The 20,869-nt window shown below is 37.6% G+C and overlaps 3 protein-coding genes and 1 long non-coding RNA gene across 6 annotated transcripts; 2 read left to right on the top strand and 2 right to left on the bottom strand.

Annotated features, from left to right (window-relative positions):
- Nucleotides 1–764: 764 nt before the first annotated feature.
- Nucleotides 765–1,562, bottom strand: LOC143184194 (uncharacterized). The gene is made up of 2 exons (XM_076386249.1): nucleotides 1,233–1,562; nucleotides 765–1,128 (listed from the first exon to the last, which is right to left on the bottom strand). The coding sequence occupies exons 1-2, from the start codon at nucleotides 1,260–1,262 to the stop codon at nucleotides 862–864; spliced, it is 297 nt and encodes a 98-aa protein (XP_076242364.1). The 5' UTR covers nucleotides 1,263–1,562; the 3' UTR covers nucleotides 765–861.
- Cpsf5 (cleavage and polyadenylation specificity factor subunit 5) lies at nucleotides 1,555–5,980 on the bottom strand. Of its 2 annotated transcripts, XM_076386238.1 has the most exons (6): nucleotides 5,792–5,978; nucleotides 3,506–3,706; nucleotides 3,354–3,417; nucleotides 2,318–2,483; nucleotides 2,125–2,239; nucleotides 1,555–2,046 (listed from the first exon to the last, which is right to left on the bottom strand). In XM_076386238.1, exons 1-6 carry the CDS (start codon nucleotides 5,908–5,910, stop codon nucleotides 2,025–2,027), a joined length of 687 nt encoding a protein of 228 aa, XP_076242353.1. In that variant the 5' UTR covers nucleotides 5,911–5,978; the 3' UTR covers nucleotides 1,555–2,024. The 2 variants fall into 2 exon arrangements, with proteins under 2 accessions (XP_076242353.1, XP_076242346.1); XM_076386231.1 differs by having other exon boundaries at nucleotides 2,125–2,483; nucleotides 5,792–5,980.
- LOC143184203 (uncharacterized) lies at nucleotides 5,908–7,609 on the top strand. 2 transcript variants are annotated; one of them, XR_013002738.1, is made up of 3 exons: nucleotides 5,908–6,047; nucleotides 6,477–6,621; nucleotides 7,326–7,609. It is a non-coding gene; the product is annotated as an uncharacterized LOC143184203 (long non-coding RNA). The 2 variants fall into 2 exon arrangements; XR_013002737.1 differs by having other exon boundaries at nucleotides 6,477–6,630.
- LOC143184175 (uncharacterized) lies at nucleotides 7,427–19,488 on the top strand. Its single transcript, XM_076386220.1, has 3 exons — nucleotides 7,427–7,562; nucleotides 14,090–14,254; nucleotides 15,069–19,488. The coding sequence occupies exons 2-3, from the start codon at nucleotides 14,112–14,114 to the stop codon at nucleotides 17,566–17,568; spliced, it is 2,643 nt and encodes an 880-aa protein (XP_076242335.1). The 5' UTR covers nucleotides 7,427–7,562; nucleotides 14,090–14,111; the 3' UTR covers nucleotides 17,569–19,488.
- The last annotated feature ends 1,381 nt before the right edge of the window (nucleotides 19,489–20,869 follow it).

Raw genomic sequence — 20,869 nt, 5'->3', positions numbered from 1 at the left:
GAGCAGAGGTAACCCTCTTATGAAGCTACTTAAAATTCTCTCAGAAATATATTTACAGCTACTAATTCCTCTCACATTTATTCCCACTGAATTATTATTCCTTGAATCAACTATTGACATATCGTATAAATAGTAGAAGAGTTTTTAAATACCTTTTATGGGCAAAAATTGCAGCAGCACACACTAGCACGTAACACTTTTAAATTTTCGAGAGCACTATGGTGTCGCCACCATCCAATCGAGTAAGGGTAACCTACGAACAAAATGACCTCACATAAGCGACATCTAGTATGCTCTCCATTAGTTACTGAAATTTTTCCCGCCACCAACCATTTGCCATGATCGAGCGCACTTTTTCAAATCTTTTCAAAACTATTTGGAAAATTCTTTATTATTCGGAAAAGTAATTATCATTCTATTTGAAATGTAGAGAGAATCTAGGATTCTGTATAGAGAGAAAGTATCTAGTTTCTTATTTTTTAAGAGTTTATACGCATAATAATTTTTTATATAAATGTGACATCCATTAAGAATCTATTGTTCCTTATATATACAGTATTATATTAATTAAATCTATATTTGCTAGAATAAAAAAGTTCTGCTAGGGTATTCAAGTAATCCTCAATGTCACAGAACTAAATTTGTAGTATAACTCACACATTTATATTATTTGGTCCAGTGGAGTTCAATATACAATGCGTATAAAATAATGTATAATACAAAAAAAGAAATTATCTTATAGTACACATTCTTACTCACGGCAGTCATTGATCATAGAATCATTCAATAATCCCACACACAGTTACAGTATTTCAATAAATATGAGATAACATTCATTGTCAGAATATTTCTAACCAAATATTATATTTCCCCAAAAATCATTAAATACAATCCATAGAGCAGGAAACATGCGAAAACCAAGCACGCTGCGACCATGAACGACTTTGTATTTTGCTTTCTCAAGCCCATCAACTTTTCCTCGTTTCTTTTAAGTACCTCCTTAAGGTCCTCCAGCTCTGTCTCTAGTCGTTCACGGGTCTCCATCGTGAACAGTTTTGTTTTTAATCTTTTCTCGAGAACGTCGACTCTGTGCAAAGAGTCTCTCAACGAGTCCTCCACCTTTTGCATCTGATGTTCACAGAGTCGGGCATGGAAAAAATTTCAAGAGCAGGTTAGATAAGATATTTCGTGTATCAATGAAAAACTAAGTAGAATCATTATTTTCATTATACCTTTGTCATTATGGTTTCTTCCTGCGTCATTTTTCTTACAAATATCTGTAACTTCCAGTTAAACTAAAGAAAAACCTGTGATAACATTCCAAGCTGGCGTTTTGACGTTTCTGGATGTCAGATACACGTGTTGAGACACCTTATCGATACAAAATGGCGACAGAAGCCGCGGGATTGAGAAACCGGAAGTACTTCGCACGACTTCCTATCGTTTTATAATTGTTTTTTTTTCCAAAAATATATTTGCGTACGCTTGAATACAGTTATTACAAAAGTGGAAAGAATTGAAGGAAATTTATAGTAATGAACACGATTCTTTCTCTTAATATCAAATTTAATTCTAATATCGAAGTTCGTGAATTTTATTATAACTTTACAAAATTATATCTGTCACAAAATTATATGCATAGTAAATGGCCTTTATCTTTTCACTAGAGGATTTGTAACATAAAACTAAAACGCTTCGCAATTATACATATAAACGATAAAGTTTAACAATATATATACACCTTAGACTAAATATGTCAATATAATAATGACCTCTATCATTAAGCACGTAGTGGAGAAATGACATAAATTACAAGGATTAGAGATTAAAAGTGCGAATGAATTGTATAAGTACTACTTAAAAAATGATTTAATCTTTTAGTGCACGTCATATATTATACACAGAACAGAAGTCTTTTTTTGCCGTTTCACTCGTCATCTCATACATACATAGTATTTATAATAGTTCTTCCTTCTTTTATTAACTTAAATAAAATTACTTCACTTTTTCACTTAACATTTCTTTCACATATAGATAAAATTAAATCTGAAATATAAGATTAAATAGAAGTTAGAAAACAACTAGCAGATATTTTAGATTAACAATTTGATCAATTTTAATTACCTGCAAAGTGACTGTGGTAGAGAGGAAATAATGGGTCCATATCCTTGTGAATTATCGTACAACTCAAATAACGGTGCTGCAACTAATTTATAATTTTTCGGTACTGCGAATAGAGCTGCAAATTTTAAATTACTTGTATCGTTAAATTGAACTTGAACTAGTGGATTTTTGAAATAGCATAAAATGAAATTACCTTTCTCTTGTAACTGAACAAGAAATAGCCTTTTGTGTTCTTTTGGTTTGGTAATGTGTGGTGGTACATAAGGATACTGAGGTGGCTCAAAATTCGGTCTCCACCAATTTCCGATGGTATCTTCTATCACCCATTCCTGTTTGACTCCATCTTGACGTCCGAAGGTCTAAAAATTACGTCAACGTTATATCATCCATTATTTTAATCAGTCAACACTTCATTCGTTCATGTTTAATATATATATATGTGTGTGTTTAAAATACAATCTTCTTCGTTCAGTCCACTAAGAACATGGTTACACAATCTTTATTACATATTTAAAACGGCTGTAGTTTTATTAGTTTCATTAATTTCAATGGTTTCCTAATATGTTCCTATAACTTCTACATGATCATTGTTGCAGGCCAGAAGTATTTCTTAAAATACTTTCGGCTTCCTTTACTTACAGATACCTAATCAAATGAAACAGCTGTTGTACATAAGTTCATTTTAATGAGAACCTTGATGAATGCATAATTGCATAAGAGGACTGCCTATTGATCACACGAGGGAAAACTGATATCTTACATATCTCGATTATTTTCTACTATAAATTTTTAGAACTATCTATGACTGATTACAATTGTCCATTCCCATCTTTCTCCTTCGCGGTTATAAAAGTTAACGGTACTATACAATACAGTCTTCTTACTATTACAATCTTCTTGGTTTGTTCCTTTTGTTTCAACTAATACATATAATGAACGAAATAAGAACAATGTTCTTAGCTAACCATGATACTTATAGCATAATAAATTATAATTTTATCACTATAAACATTGAAGTGTCCGGGCATGCAGCACACTAAAAGCATGTGTGTCCTAGTATGAAAAATTAGAAAAATCCCTATTTTGAGCTACAGGCCCGGTTACATAAATTCTACAAACGTCTTCAGGATTGGTACAATAGGTTTATAGACAGTGTTACAATCTAACATATCAAAGTGCCACTCCTAGCTACCTTGTAAGGTAGCTTAAGGCTTCGTGCTAACTGTTACCTCTGTAAGGAGCCGTTTTAGGCCCTCTACCTCGTCTTCTCCTGCATTTAGTTCTCCTCCAGGTCTATAAAATGAAACAGATAAAAAAGATAAGCCTTTGGATAGGACAAAGAATTAACATTTTATACGATTCGCGTAAAATTAATACTTACAACTTGAAGAATGTTGTTCCCAATTGAAGAAGGAGAACGTGCGGCAATCCGTGTTCGTGCACCAATAAAACCCCTTCTACGCTGCGTCGCATTCCAATTTTGTCAAATTCATCTCTCATGCGCTGAAACCTCGCAGGTACTGATGGATCTTTCTCGAAGAGTGGCTCTTTTGTTCCAAATGTATAGTTTGTCAAAGGATATCTATGATAAATGAGTTGTATTTTTGTGTTAGGCTCTTGTATGTTCAATATAATCCTTCAGTAACTAAATCCAGTCTCTTGAATACTATTTCCACAAACAATATTACAATATACATAATCATAAAAATTTATACAGGGTACTCACAATGCATTAGATAATTTGAGCATGTATGTTTTCTCCCCAATAATCTTATATTAATTTTCACATTCGATACAATAAAACAAAAAAATATTGTTTTTCATGCAAGCAAGAAGAATAACATACAAATTCATAGTATAAAAATAAGTACTTTATGTCCAACACTTTTTATATATAAAAAGTATATAATATATAAAAATGTATGTACAGTGAACAAATGAACATCTATGTCAGGAAATTATGGATAAGTAGCAATCAATAAAATTTATACCTGTGAGATTTACAGAGCTTGTGTACAAATATAGTATTGAACAATCTTCAACAAAATACCACATAATAAATCTGGTTCCGATTCATTTTCTATATCTGTAAGTTTCTATTTAAAAAGAAACCACATACATTGTGGTTGCTTAAGTGTAGAGTACAAAATATCAATTATAGTTGATAATATTACATTTCACATTCAACAGCATTGGTCATAAACTAATTTTATCAACTCTACTCATGTTATTTGGTTGGAAGTACATAATACACATATTAGTGCTACTGTTATAACTTTGCAATACTTTCTTATAACACATGGTAATGTGATATTGAAACACAATACATTTTGCATATTTATCAAATTCATAACAGCTTAACAGCTTGTATGTAATATAATTTTCGAGTTTCTTTTTTAATGTTTATGTGTTATATAGTTGTAAATACTTGCATATTCAAGTGTGATTAATTCATTGAAATACTTATAATTAATTGATTCATTACATTATACAAATTAAGAGTACAATTCACTCATAAGTGCCAAATGATGCTTTGTAATGTTTCTAGATATATAGTACATCTGTTACATTTTTCAGTGTTCTGTTGCATATGTAGAACACACTTGAAGTCGCATCAACAAAAGGTTAAGTCTCAGATTATAATACATGTTAGCTCTTATGTCCTCTAATATTAGTTTTCTGACAATCCACTTATAATTTCATAAAAAAATATTCAAAATATTGTTTTATCCAATGGACAATAATTATTTCTTATGAACTACAAGGCATAAGACAAGTATGTTCATAATAATGTAAATACAAAAGTATTTTATATTGCCAATAAAAACATGTCCTATTACCGATAAAAAGAATACATGTATTCTTTAGGTTTAAAAATTACAGATTATACAACTTAGGGCATAGTAGTTCGGACTTGCACAATTATTTTATACATTTTCTATTTTATACAAGGCATCAAAGTGATTCGTGTTGTACAAGTAAAAGCCATGAACAATGACAATACAACTATCTTCAGGTGTGTACGCATTACAAATTCACAGTCACACTATTTCTGTGACTGAAAGAAATAATAAAAGGTATTTTGTACGCAAATATACACTTGATGTATAAAAGAGGCCAATATACTTCGAGTATATTGACTACAACTTTTATAAATTCATCAGTAATGATACGTACAAATATAATGTTGCAATGAAAATCAAATTCTCTTAAGTCTCTTAATAATCAGAACTTAGTATAGCTCAAATATAATATACCTTGCGCAAATGAAGCACGAAAGGTATAATTTTAATCTATGCATGGAAATTTCAAGCAAACATAAACATTCTTAATTCAGCATTAAAAATATATTACTACTCTCAAAATTGTTTAAAGCAAATGCTTTTTATATTAGAACATAAATAGGAACAATTATTAGTTCATCGAATTATCGATTATCATAAAATTCAATCGAGTCGCTGCTTCAAATTTCCATCGTTACTTAACGAAAAGATGAACAGCCGTCTCATGGTTGTACCGTATAAGATGCATCGAAAGGTGTTAGGAACATAATTTTTAATTGCTAGCGTCTCTTAAACCGGCCATAGTTGTTCTACAGGAGAGGCAGTCAAAACATTAAACTCTAAAAAATAATGTAATTAAGTCCCGTACTGGCTTCATCACTTACAAATTAACTGTCCTGTTGATAGTTACAGACTGATTCTGTACCACTTTTCCCTCAAACGAACTGTTACTCGCTCTCCTCGGCCACCCGCTTCCCTTAACTTGAGTTGTTGCCATCGCCATTTTCCTCGCCTGCTACACTGCACAACCTCACAATCCAACTTCTACCCGCGCAACCGAATCACTACGTGCCTTCTCGAATCTCTCGAAGTTCCTCAAGTAGATTGGCGCTGGTATCGACATGCAAATTCCTAATCTAGGTAATTATTCAACCACATAAACTAATAGTACCATATAATTACTAGTAGAAAATACGCAATAAAACCTGAAACAAATGAAATTCAATTAAACTTAAATTCTGCTGCACAGAATTTTTTATTACTAATTAATAGCTACTTTTCTGAAAAAAATAAAACTCATATCGTAGAACTATGAGTTCTCTAAGAACAAGTGTCTCAAACTATCCACGTGTTTCGCACGCTATTTATATATATTCAAAACTATTATTCTAAAAAACTAAGCAAGTAATGAAACAACTTATTTTAAGCTTTTCATTTATCTTTATTAAGAATTAATCTTAGATTTCTTGAATGCCATGTAGAATATAGAAAATTTCTTCAAAATTAGCTGCATTGATGTTGGCAGTAATGACGCGAGTAATTGCACGGGGTTTTCATGACGAATCGCAGGGACTCCGTCAGCCATTCCGGGATACGCTCACAAGAGGAACTGTTTGGCGTTCATTCGACAGAAAATACCTTCGTCGTCGCGTTCTAATTTGTTTACGGCATCCATACTCAGCATTCTCCTTATGAGACCCGCCGTTTTTACATAGTAAGTTCGGTGAGTCAAATATTCTGGTGTGATTCTGAAATATTTCCGACGAATGTTTCTAATGCCATTGAAAATGGCGAATTGGAGTAACGCAACGTATAATTCTTCCTCTTTGCCTTGGAAGCTTGCTTAGCGTCCTCGATACGTAGATTTTCTCGTGTACGAAGTTCCTTGGTTCATGCAACTTTTCGTGATATCATTGATAGCATTATCGTCGACAAAATTTTGTTTCGGATATTTCTTTCGTGATGAGTACGTGGCGTTAGGAGTCAATACTTCCGCGTATCGACTACGATGCTTCCGTGCGCGTATCAATGAAGTTCGTAAACGTAAATACACTCAAGGGTTCGCGAAGATTTTTATTTCCGATCTAATTATATTTACTTTCACTATACAGATTTCTTGTTTTACTTCCAACTTTCTCGAACAAAAAGAGTAAATATTCCTTGTGTGCTGAGTGCGATTAATCGAAAGAAAAGTTGCGTAATTTTGTAGAGTTTGAAAAATTAAAGTTTTGAATGTTTAAACGAGTATAACTTAAGAAGCAGCACGCGTTGTTACATATATAGTTTAATCACGGTGTGAATTATATTGTACTTAATTAAGATTTAATAAAGGTGATTCTTAATGTGTTTTATAGTTACAGTCTTCGATTGTTGTAAGAGGTTATAGGTACAGTATGGAAAAAATGGTGTGTGTTGCAGGAACATAGGCAAGTTGGTGTGTGTTAGGTGTCAAGATCAGGTATCAGCCTCATCAGTGGACTTTTATACAATGACACGGTGCAGTTAACTCCTTTTCTGCTTCTCCGTTTTATTGTCCTTCGCTGATGGACTGTTTGCTGCTCGGTCGTCTTTATTCACATCGACTTCTTATCTTTCATCGTACGTTTTAACTGAGGGTGAAGAAGGAAGAAATTTCTCACGTGTCTAAGGCCGAAGGTAATGCTTCATAAGTAACGTAATAAAACTTAGCTCATAATTCTGGAGGGAAGTGTTGTGATTTTACTACAGGCTCATATTTAGTCCTTCGTTATCTTGGAATGCTCCAAGATGGTTGATATTTAAGCACCGTCTTACATTCTACATTTCATGCGAAATATTTTTCTTTCTTTTCGTTATATATTCTCATTAAAAAAGGAATGGTAAGTAAGAAATAAAATGGATAAATCCAAATAATAAAGAAACTAAGAAGAAGATACAGAAATGGAGAACATTCTTCATATTTAAGTGATGATCCTGTATTTTCTTCATTTTATTAAAAATATTAATTATCACATTTACCCCAACATCATAAACTTACCTTAGTATAACTGAACAGTTCACAATTTTTTTTTATGAAAATGCATATTCTGTTCAGAAACATAAAGCGGGTGAACGCATTTTTTCGGGAAAATCGTAACTATTCTTGGGACATAATATTCCTTACTTAAGTATCTGAATTATTATCTTTTTTATGTTTAATTTGAGTTAAAAGATTAAAATTAATTTAGATAATTGTAATCATGGATACTGCTCATAATTGCATAAGATTAATGTTTAAAAATTATGTATATATATATTAGTCATTTTCAAACACATCAACTAAACTTTATGTTAGACCTTTATTTTTCTTCCATGCTTGAATACTTTAGAATGCAGCAACTATGATTACTTGATCCATTTATTTTATTTGAAAAGAAGGTAAGTTTATTAGTGGTTGAAAGTATTTTGCAGACAGTTCTGAAATATACACCTCTAAATTAGTACATAGTTTCAACAGATTAGTCGCTAAAGCAATTCCTGAAATACAGAAAATGATTAAATGTTAACATATCTCCTATTTTAAGTAGATAAGCTAAGTTTTACGATTTTTTTTTTCATCATAAAAAAAATTATTTGAAAAAACTCTAAGTAAAAGATACAAAGGACGGTTGTGTAGGTATAGCTTTCATAGAGTACATTGATAAACGAGATAGATAAGTTAAGAGACCTAAAAAAAAAGAAGGCTGAAGTGAGATATTTGCTGCGTCTCGATCTCACAACTCTTCTTTGCCGTGAAGCGCATTTTTCTTACGAGGTCCTTGAGAGCTGGGAGTCATCGCCTTCTCATTCAAGTGCATTCTCGTTGCATGTTCTGCGTGGATACAGTGGTCATCGAATTACTCTACAAACTTTTCCAAATGCACATTTCTTCCCGTTACATACAATGCACTGACACATACGAAGTGCAGTGTCCTTTCCTTCGGTCTCGTTGCGACAAGAATATAACAACTCTAAAGCATACAAGCATTAAACCAAAAATGCATTGCCGATGCATAAATCTCTATATACGAGATACTCTATTCAGCTCACTGTATCTAACAAAATACTAATGTCTACGAGTTTATAAAAAACATTAAACAATTACTCATAAAACGACGTAAAATAGCATCTTATAAAATGGAGCCTTTAAATATCAAACTTTAAACAAAAAGAACCTCGTTCAGCTCTTCGTGCAGACTTGTTCAAACGTTCATGTTATACAATAGCTCTATATTTTATTAGGATAAGTCGTTGCTTCGCGTTAGAAGAAACATTTTAATACTGGTGCAGAGCGACGGGGAAACGGATGGACGACGGCAATCAAATCACTTTCTGCCTACATGGTACACCCTTTTACTCCCATCATCGCACACACCTCGATGCAGTCTGACAACGCGTATCACGTAGATCGTTGGCGTGTAACACGAAACCTTATTGTTCTGAGAACAGATACAACACGTTTTTGTTCGTTTAGCTACAAGTCACTTACGCGCAATCAATACTATTAGCGATCACGTACTGTCGTAGCCACGTAGGTTGACCTAGAAATCCTAGAATCGTTACTCGGAGCCGTAGTTCCAAGCATCTTTTGCTTTCCGTAAGCTTTCGAAATTCCAGACTTAAATCTGCTCAAAAATTCGCGCCTCAGAAGATGTTTGGAACTCTGTCGAGTCTGATCAACACGGGGACTTAACATTAGTATTATGCTAGCTAAGTACTACAATCGATTATCACCGAAATACCGATACCATTACAATACCAAAAATAATATAGATATTTATTTCAGTATTCTGGTTGTGGAAATAGTCTGACGAGTCTTCACGCTCTCATCACGTCTCCTTTATTGCTGAATCTGCTGTCCCATTCTAGTATAAGATAAACTAAACGTAGAGTGGAGTGTTCTTTTCCTTACACTGCCACATGTAATATATTCTAGAGGTGGTAATTATTTTGGTTTCGGTACTACAGCGATATTCAGTACTACATTGGTTAATACTAGTTTTAGGTCTCTATTTAAGAGATCTTAAAAAATTTGATGAAATAGGGAAACCGTTAAAAATACCGGTATTTTACATTGTAGTATAAGTCCGTCTTTAGCTCAAGGTCTTATTTAAAAATATACTAATAAAAAAGAAACCCGAAAAGTGATGTATGACGTCATACCAGTATTTCTGTACTTCAGTTTCCACGAGTCTAACCGAAAAATACCGGTATTTTATACTGTGGTACGAGTCCCTGGCTCAAAGTCTGATCTAAGAATCTGAGATTGTCAATCATCAGGGAGAGAGACAGAGAGACGAGTGTGCGATGTCTTGGTCGTCGCGACTGCTTGTAAGTTGATGGAGCTACAGGTTCAGATTGGCGGCATAAAAGCCTGGTGAACTGGAACCTTCTCCCCCCTTGTGTCTCGCTCGGCGTTGTGCTTTTATCATCTCATTTCTGTTCGAGCCTGAACGTGCAGCCAGCCTCGAATTACAGCGATTTCGGACCGATACATCGACTACCCTCCCATCCCTCTCCTCCCTTCTCCATCGATCTTAGCAGAAGGGAAGTGCGTCGTTCGGGAATGGAAGGTGGTGGCCCACGATCAACTGTAATCAGAGGAAACGTTTCGTTTCGTTACGTGAGCAGAGGGTTATAGTTCGACGAACTTGCTTCAAATGGCTAAAGAATAAAAGAGAGACTGATGGGAATGAGGATTTCAATTGGAGGGAGAACCTTTAGCGATGGAGATATTCTGGCTCTGTAGTTTTATAGAGCGATCCCCTCTTGTAGGGTCTCAAAGTAGCTAAGTCTGGTTTGATATCTCCCCCTCCCATTCTCCTCGCGACGATTAGAACAGGTTTTGATGTGACACCTTTAGTTTCGCTAGCGAAAACCTGTGGAATAATAGAATGAAACGCCTGAATTAATACGCTCGTAGAATTTTAGCGTTCCTTTTTGTGGACACTGGTTCTCAAGCTTGGAGGATGGACGCAGAAAAATCAGAGTGGCGCAGTTTTACCTAATAAGTTCTTTAACTTGGAATAAAACTAAAATTATGGAGAAGTAATCTGTAAGAAAAAGAGGAAGTGATAGCACAAGGCTTTCGATAGCTACATGAAGGAGTGCAGAAGATGAAATCAGAGAACCAGTGTTTTACAGCAATCCCCTGACTTACGTTAATTCCTCGATGCTATAAATATTCATTAAAACAATGGGAGTAACTTATGAAATGAATTACGTTTACAGTGCTGATCTTATTTTATTTTGTAATAGTCCAGTTATAGTAGTATCTAATCTCAGGATTATTCTGTGCATATATATATATATATATATATATATATATATATGGACACCAAAAATATGGACACCAAACAATAAAACACTCCATCGAAATGAGTAACTTAAAAATATTGAGTCCTCGGTTCTGTCTAACTTTACCATAGAATCATTCCCAAGGCAATGAAAAGAAAAGAAAGTTATATTCATGCCTGCCTTGAGCAACCTCAAATTTATGTAATAGATATTAATTAACATGCATACCTACATCGGTCCCATTCGACTCGCATAGTATTCAATAATTAGCATATAAGTCAGGGGTATCGCTGTACCTCTGAATCTAAACAAGATTATAGAGCACACAGAGAGGCTCGATCCTTCGACTACTGTTCACCTGGACCTTGACCTTGAACACTCGAAAGCACCACGAGCCTGATTGTCTCTGGAACCTCAGAGACCTCAGGTTGAAATCGTGCACACTTTGCTGTCGAACAATTTTGACTACTTCTTTCTCAAGCGACGCGTCACAGTGAAAGTCAGATAAGAGGGGAAAGGTAAAGAGTAATAAATCTGCGGAATCGTTATCGTTTCTCACCGTCCACAACAGTACGTTGTGGATGCAACGTTTGGATGATGGAAGTTTGGAGAAAACGGGCTTAAATCGCCGATTAAGTTTCATCATCATTTCATCTACGAGTAAATTGGTCGACGTTTAGGGTGATTTTGAACTGTGACACCGCGCACTGTGCCTCGAGGTTGCGAAAACTGGAGACGTGTTAATTGAGTCATTTTGGCGACGGTGCTGATGGCGGTTCAGGTGGTTCAATGGGTAGTCTTTGACACATTTAAGGATAAATGATTTTTCTAGATTTTTCACGTTCCTTTAATTCTGAAATATAGACCTCGATCAGCTGGCTTGATTATATTCACATCTGAAACTAATACTTCTTCATTTCTGCAGAATAATTTTTCTCAGTTAATCGAGGTCCTGCACTAACTTTTAACTCCTCAAACTTAGACAAACTTATATACATCAATTGAACTTAAGGTTGAATGAACTTTCGAGCATAAATTCAAAGCAAGAACATTCGTATCTTTGAACGTTAAGTTATTAGCGAGATATCTAACAGATGTACATCGTTTCTCAAATTGATCACGACGTTAGATCGATCGTTGGAGCATGCAGAGTCTGCTGAAACAATAAATGATTCGCGATACACGTGCTAGACCGACGATACTCCTCAGAGATGCCTGATTTCGAACGTTTTACAAACAGCGAATAGTGAAAAAGTGCGCAGCCAACCGGAAATAGCCCTCTGTTAGATCATCTATCACTCCACTCGCTCCCTTTTCTAAGCTCGATTAAACTTGGACGGTCTAAACAGGTGTTCGACGAGAGGAAGAGCTACGATCACACGATTTCTTTACTTATTTAACGTCTAACTATTTTCGTAACACAGAAAAGTATACGTTTACTCAATCTTCAATTTTCTACTACTATTATGTGCAAATTGGAGGAAAAAAAATTAAGTCCATAAATGAGACTTTAGAGTATTTACTTTAATTTAACTAGGAGTACTAGGAGTATTATTTTAGTTAATTAATGCAGAAGAAAACAGACTTAAATTAAAATTCAAACTAAAATTGATTTAATGTGGTGGATATTCAGCTCACAACTGTTTCAAAACTTCGAACAAGTTTCTAATGGTTCTTCAGCGGCCTGTTGATATTTTATTCATCAGACGAGACGTCTCGACCAATTAACGCGACTAATTGTCGTCCAACCGCCTCGTTCGCATAATTATCCACGGTTTAATCGATCCACGGAGAAAGTCCTGCGAGACATCGTTACGTCATCCACCGTGGACACGCATCGTGATAACAGGCTACGCAGCAAAGTACCTGGAACAATCTTGCGATCGAGGTCGCGTGTTTACCATGATTTGCGCGCGTCGATGAGCATCGGCGTCGTTAAGGAACGCTTTGCGGCTTCCGGTATCGAGATAGGCGCTTAAAAGCGCGTAATCCCTGCAAATGGATAGCTTACGACCATTTTATTTGCACAGAGATTTATTTCTATCTAATTCAGATGGAAAAAGACTAATTTCTTTGGAGATTAATTCCAATTATGGAAAACATAAGTAGATTAAAACTTTTTTACTTTTTTTTGGGATATCTTTTTGATAACAATTGGTAGAGTAACAGTGAAATGTAGATGGTAGTTACTTTGCTACACAGTATGACTGACACAGTATGATCGCGATTAAGTGAGTCATAAAGACCTTATTACAAGCTCGTTCTATATTCGCTATAACTCGAGTTTATCATATTTGATGAGTTTGAAGAATGGTTTAGTGTAGTAACATTTCTTTATTTGGAATTATTACATATGAGGTCACTACTTGCTAGGGAACCGGTCTTATCTGAAAAAATTAGGAATACATGGTTTTTGTTAAAAGATTAGCTGACCTCCTTGAAATGCTAGCTACGATTATTTTGAATAAGTTTTCGTTTTATCGTGACGGTGGGTTTAAAAATAAAGCCCAAGGAAACAAAGCGATAATCTTGAAAGTAATTTAAACTTAAATCTAAAACAAGTTCCTGTTCAGTTTGCTATATACACGTGCGTGATTATTACCACAAATGGAACTCTAATTAAAAATAAATTAAAAAAAATTAAAACACCCGAGAAAATTGTAAAACGAAACATAAATAAAAAATATATAAATCTGTCTGTAAACACGTCTAAAAAAATAAACAAAAAACTAAAAATTTACGAAGTCTCAATTCCATTCTCCAACTATACATTCCTCTCGAGCTACTCGTATTTTGAATTCCTGTAATTTCGCGGGCAAATAAATCTATTCGAAAATTGGAGTCATTCCACCCTCGTTTATAACTCGAATCCTTCGGCTCGGTTGCAGATCCCCCGACTAACAGTCAAAAATGAGTGTGATAATCAGACTACAGAACTTGGCATGGTCCGCCAACGCTCTGGACATACGCCAATTTTTCAGAGGCCTCAGCATACCGGAAGGAGGTGTCCACATTGTCGGCGGTGAGCTGGGAGATGCTTTCATAGCCTTCAGGTAACCAACCATCCACTAATTGAAGAAACAGTACTCCTACTCCTACAACTCTGATAAAAAAGAAATAAAGAACTCTGCATTTTTCATTTGTCACCTCGAAGAAGCAAAAGGTGAACAAGTATCCCTTATCTCAATCATTAAATCCACGAGAGACGTTCAGATGCTCGTTTTAGAGTTCGTTGCACCGCGCTCCAGTGCAACAAGTGGTTGCCACTGCGATTTCGTATTTATAGCCTGTGCGAACACTCTGTAGTCAGCGCTGTGCTCTCGTGTTTGACACTGTCGCGACAGGGCTGAGTGTTTTATGCGCAGGACAACGCTAGCTTCGTAGAAATAGAGAGCAATGCACTGGCTTCTGGGAAGTCCAGCTTTCCTGATCCAAAGTTTGGTCAATCCTTCAACACCCGCGTTTTATTTTAATTCATTATTTAGCGCCATTCAAAATAGTGGTAGTGGTTAAGACGTTCATGTACAGTAGTAGTCAAAAACCTAGTTAATATAATTCTACATTTTGGTTGTCATGTTGGTACTACTGTTCTGTCATAAATTTTACGTATGTTGGTACTACTGCTTCGTCTCAGGGAATTCCCTGATGCCATGATAAAAAAAGGGGCGAGGAATAACCTAGGTCACAAAAGGAATCTCACCCCTATTAGATTCTCTAAATTCTATAAGTTACAAAAAAGTAGGATCACTCTATCTTAAAACAAGAAAAAAAATTCCCACTTCCTCTAAATTCCATCCCAAAATCCGTCCCAAATTTCCTCCAATAAAAATTCCGCTTTCTACAACCGCAATTCGCTGGATCTTGCAGCACCGACGAGGACGCCCGCCAGGCGATGATGCACGATGGCGGCAAGATCAAGGAGATGAAGATTAAACTACTCTTAAGCTCACGTACGGAGATGCAGAAAGTGATCGAGGCCGCTAGACAGCAGACTCTGAGCCTGCAATCCTTCATGCAGACAGCCCCAGTAGCTGTCCCCCAGGTGGTTCAGAAGCCTGGCTCCCCGAACGACAGACGGGACAAGGAGAAGGACAACGACAGCGAATCTAGCAAGGATCGCAAGGACAGACGCGACAGGTCGCGGTCCAGAGACAGGTCTAGGTCCCGAGACCGCGACAGGGACAGGGACAGGCGAGACAGAGACAGAGGACGGGACCGTAGACGTCGGGACAGGAGCAGGTCGCGGGACAGGGAACGCGATAGACGGGACAGGCGTCGTCGACGTGATCGATCCAGGTCACGAGATCGCACACGGTCCAGAGACAGAGACGCCAAGAGGAGCTCGACAGGGGAGAGACGCAAAGACAGCAATGACGACGATAATAATGACGTGGTCTGCGTAGGCCAGTTCCATAAAGATAAGCCAGTGACAGGTGCCAAGAAGCCATTGGAGAACGGGATCTGGGAAGTCCCTCCGCAGACACAAATGCAGGCAGCCATGTTAGCTCCCGGGATCCTCGGCGCTGGAGTCGCTGCCCTGTCGCAAGACGGCGAGCAACGTTCCATGACTTTCAGTAGCTCTGTGATCAGCCAGCAGTCGATACTGCAACAAGGCCAGTTCCCGATAAATGGGATAAATGGAGTTGGTAGCTTGATGCAGCCACACGTGCAGACACTCGGCACCACTGTAGGCATGACCCCGCTGGCTCAGAACATAGGCAGCCCGGCTCTGCCCAATTTAAGCACAGGAGTGGCTACACTGAACAGACCCAAGGAGCCCTGGAACCAGACTGAACAAGGGAGAATGGATCAGGTCAGGTTCCCTGGTCGGTCTGGACAGTTTGGAACAGATGTCTATGGTCCAAATGGCTCCATGAATTACAGGCCTGGTATCAGACCAAGCAATCCGTTTATGAATAAAGTGCAAGAGCTGGAGGGTCGTCGTAATCCTCATGCCTTCCAAGCAAACAGCTCTCAGTTCAATTTCGAGAACGACAGACAAACGAACCGTAGTTCCAGTAACATCTCTTCAAGATTCTCCAACGAGAACAAAAGTAATAGCGGAGGCCATTGCGTAGAGGTTCGCAACATGCCACTGAGCGCCACTTACCAAGATGTTCGCCACGCTTTTCCGGGTATCTACATCAGGAAGGATGGACTGAAGTTAATCAACGATAACCATGGGAACCGTGTCGGTATAGCCTACGTAAAGTTCAGCAAAGCTGAGGGCAAGGAACTCGCTCTGAGCATGCCCAGATACGTCCGGGGGTCCGAAGTAGAGGTGCTTCATTTAGAAGAGAGCCTCTTCGACAAAGCAGTGGATTCTTACTCGCCAGAGAAGGAAAGAGAAGACGGAGAGGACGTCAGATCTTCAGCTTGCATCGTGTTAACTGACTTGCCGTCTTTCACCAAGGAAATGGATATCGCCAAACTCTTTCACGACTGGAAGATCAACGACCTGTTCATCACCAGTGGCAAGGACTCCTCACAATGCATGGCGTACGTGCAGTTCGCCAGGATAGAGGACGCCAAGGCGTCGGTGAACGCGACCCTGAAGATTGGCAGTAAACCAGTGACCGCGACTGCGATCACCGAGGAGAAGTTCGCCCAAGCGAAACGTGACCACGAGCAGAACAGCATGAACCAAACAGCCACGTCTGACTGCGTGATCATGCGTGGCCTGCCCTTCCAAACGATTGACCGTGACATCCTCGACTTCTTCTCAGACATCGGCATCGTGCCTCATAGAATACACATGCTGCTCAATCAGAACGGGAAACCCGCTGGCGAGTGTTTCTGCGAGTTCGACACGACAGACGAGGCCCTCAGAGCCACCGCCAAGAACGGTTTACCATTTGGTAAGAACGTGCCCACCATAGAGCTAGTCCCACGAGCGAAGATGCTGGAAACGCTGGGCATGGTGGACCCACAGGTCATGGAGACGCAGCAGCAGCACTTCCCCCCTCTGCAGGAGCAGCGACCACGGTTCACTGGGCCTATGAACCACATACCCCGCTTTGGCAACACAGGCTTTGGGCCCAGGTGTCCTCCAGGGTTGATGGGCATGCCCAGACACCTGCTAGGTCGACACCCAGGCTCCATGGACTACGTGGAGGGCTTCGGTAAGCCTGGCTGTGTTCTGTCTCTGGAGAACGTGCCCTTCAAAGCTGATATTAATGAGATCATCGAGTTCTTCGGTGATTTTGAGGTTAAGAGAGAGAATGTTATACGGAGATACAATGAGAGAGGGATGCCAACAGGGGATGCAAAGGTGGCTTTCTCATCGCCCAGCGAGGCCCAGAGGGCGCTGCGGGACTTGAAACATTGCAAGATGAGGGACCGCACTATTTACATGAAGCTTGCGTGAAGTGGTTTAGATGAAGACTATCAGAAGACTTTTTGAGAGGCATTGAGATGACCTTTTGTGGTGACTGTTTACTTGGCTCATATGGATACAGAGACTCGGATTGATTGTATTTAGTGATCTATGGTTTTTGTACGGGAACAATTGTAGATAGACGCTGTAGTTCGGCACATTGGAAGTAGGAGGATAGGTTGCTTCGATGCGTAACGAAGAGGAGGGTCGTTCGTTGTACCATATTCGTTTAATGAGATGTTCGTCATTCGTCATGATTTGCATCTCTCAGTTTCCTCTTTTTATTTTGTACATAGAGAATTTTCTTTAGTAGAACTACTTCGATTTGCATCGATGTTCGATTTCATTCGAGTTCAGTAATCGTTGTCCATTGACACCATTTAGAATGTTTGTCGTTCGATGAACACTTGACGTTATTTTGAGGATTATGTCCCGTTTCCACCTGCGCAGTGACCAGATATTTGTTGAAAGGACAGTTTCGCACTGCTCATGTGGAAATGTTCCTTTAGAAGGCATTAGAAAATGGCAAAGATGGTGCCATTTTCTTCTCGAGAGAGTTTCTTTTTTCGAGACTAAGAGATGAATTTAGATTCTATTTTCATCTTTTTTTTCTTATTATTGTTTAATACGAACTGTATCGACTGTTCACTTTTTTTATTGTATTAAAATAGGGATAACCCTGTGTTCTATCCCATTGATCGACACAATTGTAATATGTCCCATATCCATTAATTACGCCTTAAGGCTTGTACATATGATACGAATCACCTCCAGTTCCAAATGTGTATCATATTCTTTCATTGCGAAATTCACGTCACGTTAGCGTCTAGCTTTCATTTGCCTTTTTATTTCAATCGCAATAAAAAGTACAATAAAGAATAATCATGAAAAACTGTATGAATCGATGAAAAAGGAGAAGACCGATTGAACTTAAGTTTACCCATAACAGACTTAATTTTCAGTTAAGAAAGACACTCATATCACGAAGTCGTTGTCACGAAGAACAATAAAAAATAGTTATAAATAAGCGAGACAGGCGTAATGAAAAAAAGTACAAAGTCTGAGCGTCAACGAGAATTTTGCACTGTACTCAATTTATGATCGTTTCAGCGTTAATGTGACTTCATTAACGAAATGAAGTCGATTGTGGCGGAAATCAGGGGGAACAATTCGCCGTTTTTTCTACCAATAATTATGTATGTACATTACATATACCGTGTTTCATCGGTTTGTATATAGAGACGATATATGTATACAGTGACGTATAAATATAGGATACAGTTAAACACTACGCTCCGCATGAATGTAAGATACCAATATTTATACAAAAAAAAGTGTACCGACAAAAAAATCTAGGTGTACTTAATTATTCGTTCCACTGTACGTTTCAGTTCAGTACTTGCAGACTTCAATAAATTTGTATTTACATCAGAGATTTTCCTTCCATTTTTCTATAATAGTTCTCAGTAAAAATCGATTTTTGTACTTGTTGAAATGGAACACCTTGTATATAGAGTATTAAATATGTAGTCTAAAATTGCGATTGATTACTAGGCCAGTACTAGTTCCTATGTTTTATTAAATTCTGTATTTCTCGGTGGAAATAAATTTTTGTACACGTTGTAATGAGACACTCTGTATATAGAATACTAAATAACCTAGTTATAATTTAATATATATAAAAAAATTTGGTTCACTAATACTCCTTATGTTTCGATATACAAAACATTAGATAACCTAAGATTATAATTTAGTATGTATGAAAAACCTAGGTCATTACTATTTCCTATGTTTTTCTCAATTCCACGTGTATACTTGTTACTGAAAATAAATTTGTTTACCAGTTCAAAAGGGACACCATATACATAGCGTGCTAACCAAAAGTATACCGAAAAAGAAAGCTTCAAAATCATAGAAATTGTGTCAGGATAAGACGAAGCGTCGCGATTCCAGTGCAGTGTAATTATGTAATTGATATACTGCTGTCGAAATTATGTCAAAATCATGCAAATGAGGCAAGTGTTCTCTGTCTCGGTTATTAGCGTCACGTAACCTGCCCACCGAGTTCTGTCATTTTCCATGCAAAGCAGATTGATCGTTCTTTTATTGCCCAACTAAATTTACATACAATAAATCATCCGAAGAATTCCATCGAACCGTAACAAACTCCATGGGAACAAACATATCCAACAAATTTGATCGATCTGTAACCTCGAATTACTAGCTTCCTCAACTTCGTACTGCAACTTCCGGTTCAGAATAAAAGAAAGACTGTTTACGTTAAATTACAAGCCGAGAAGTTGAATTTAAAACACATCAGACCCCAGAAGAGGAAGAACAAAAATATCAATGATGTTCTGCAAACCTTGAAACAAGTTCCACAACGATCCTAATTCACGATCTATTTTCAAGACATCATGAGTATTCTAACTTTCACCTTCAATTATCTCAACATCAACACTATTCCAAGCGTTCATTTTGCACCGATAAAAGATAAGCGAAACCTTCGTTCCACATCATTAGAAGCCTTGCACGTGAAAAGCAAAGATGCTCTGATGCAAACTAGAGCCGCGAACAGGTTTGGAGACAGATTTGGATCAGTCAATTTCCAAGCAGCGGTGAAAGCGATGCTACGTTGATCGGTGCCAAAAAGTGCACGAGAGGAAATCGGTGAACGCGATGAAACACCGCGAGTGAAACTGGAGTCATCATGCGTTGGATCATCGATTCTCGATCCCGACGGCTGCGATCTCGCGGGAGGCTGTTCGTGCTAAATGTGCTGTGGCAAATCACTGCTGCCTAAATATTGAGTCACGGGCTATTTCTGTATATTCCCCGCACCTAGGCTCGCGATCGCGAGCGTTCAGCTCCAGGGATTTCGCGAGCGTGTAATACACAGATGGAGTGTGGGCTTGGAGATACAACTCGCTAACGAGTCTCGGTGGGAAAGAGTGAATAGACAATAAAAAGGCTGAGCTACGGCTCAGGCTACTTTGCTTGATTGATATCTGAGATCTAGAGTCTTGTAACACCTACGGAGAGAGATTGCGATTAAGGGAGGAGCTGCTTGTCAAAGTTTTTTCAATGATCGAGTGCTTCGGTTGAGTAGCTCAATTATTTGATCAATGTAATTATGGTAGACTGTAAATTTAAAGATATACAAAATTCTTTTCACATTTTCCCTTCGAATAAAGCTCAGCTTTAGCTTCTGTTTATCTGAACGTGAACAACCGAATATTTTATAGGAGGCTGAATTGACAGAGGGCGTTTTCTGCCAAGCGCTGGCCATTCT

This window comes from Calliopsis andreniformis, chromosome 2 (assembly GCF_051401765.1).
Source record: "Calliopsis andreniformis isolate RMS-2024a chromosome 2, iyCalAndr_principal, whole genome shotgun sequence".
Taxonomy (NCBI): domain Eukaryota; kingdom Metazoa; phylum Arthropoda; class Insecta; order Hymenoptera; family Andrenidae; genus Calliopsis; species Calliopsis andreniformis.
Note: the sequence above shows the minus strand (reverse complement) of the source record. Positions and strands in the feature narration are given on the sequence as shown.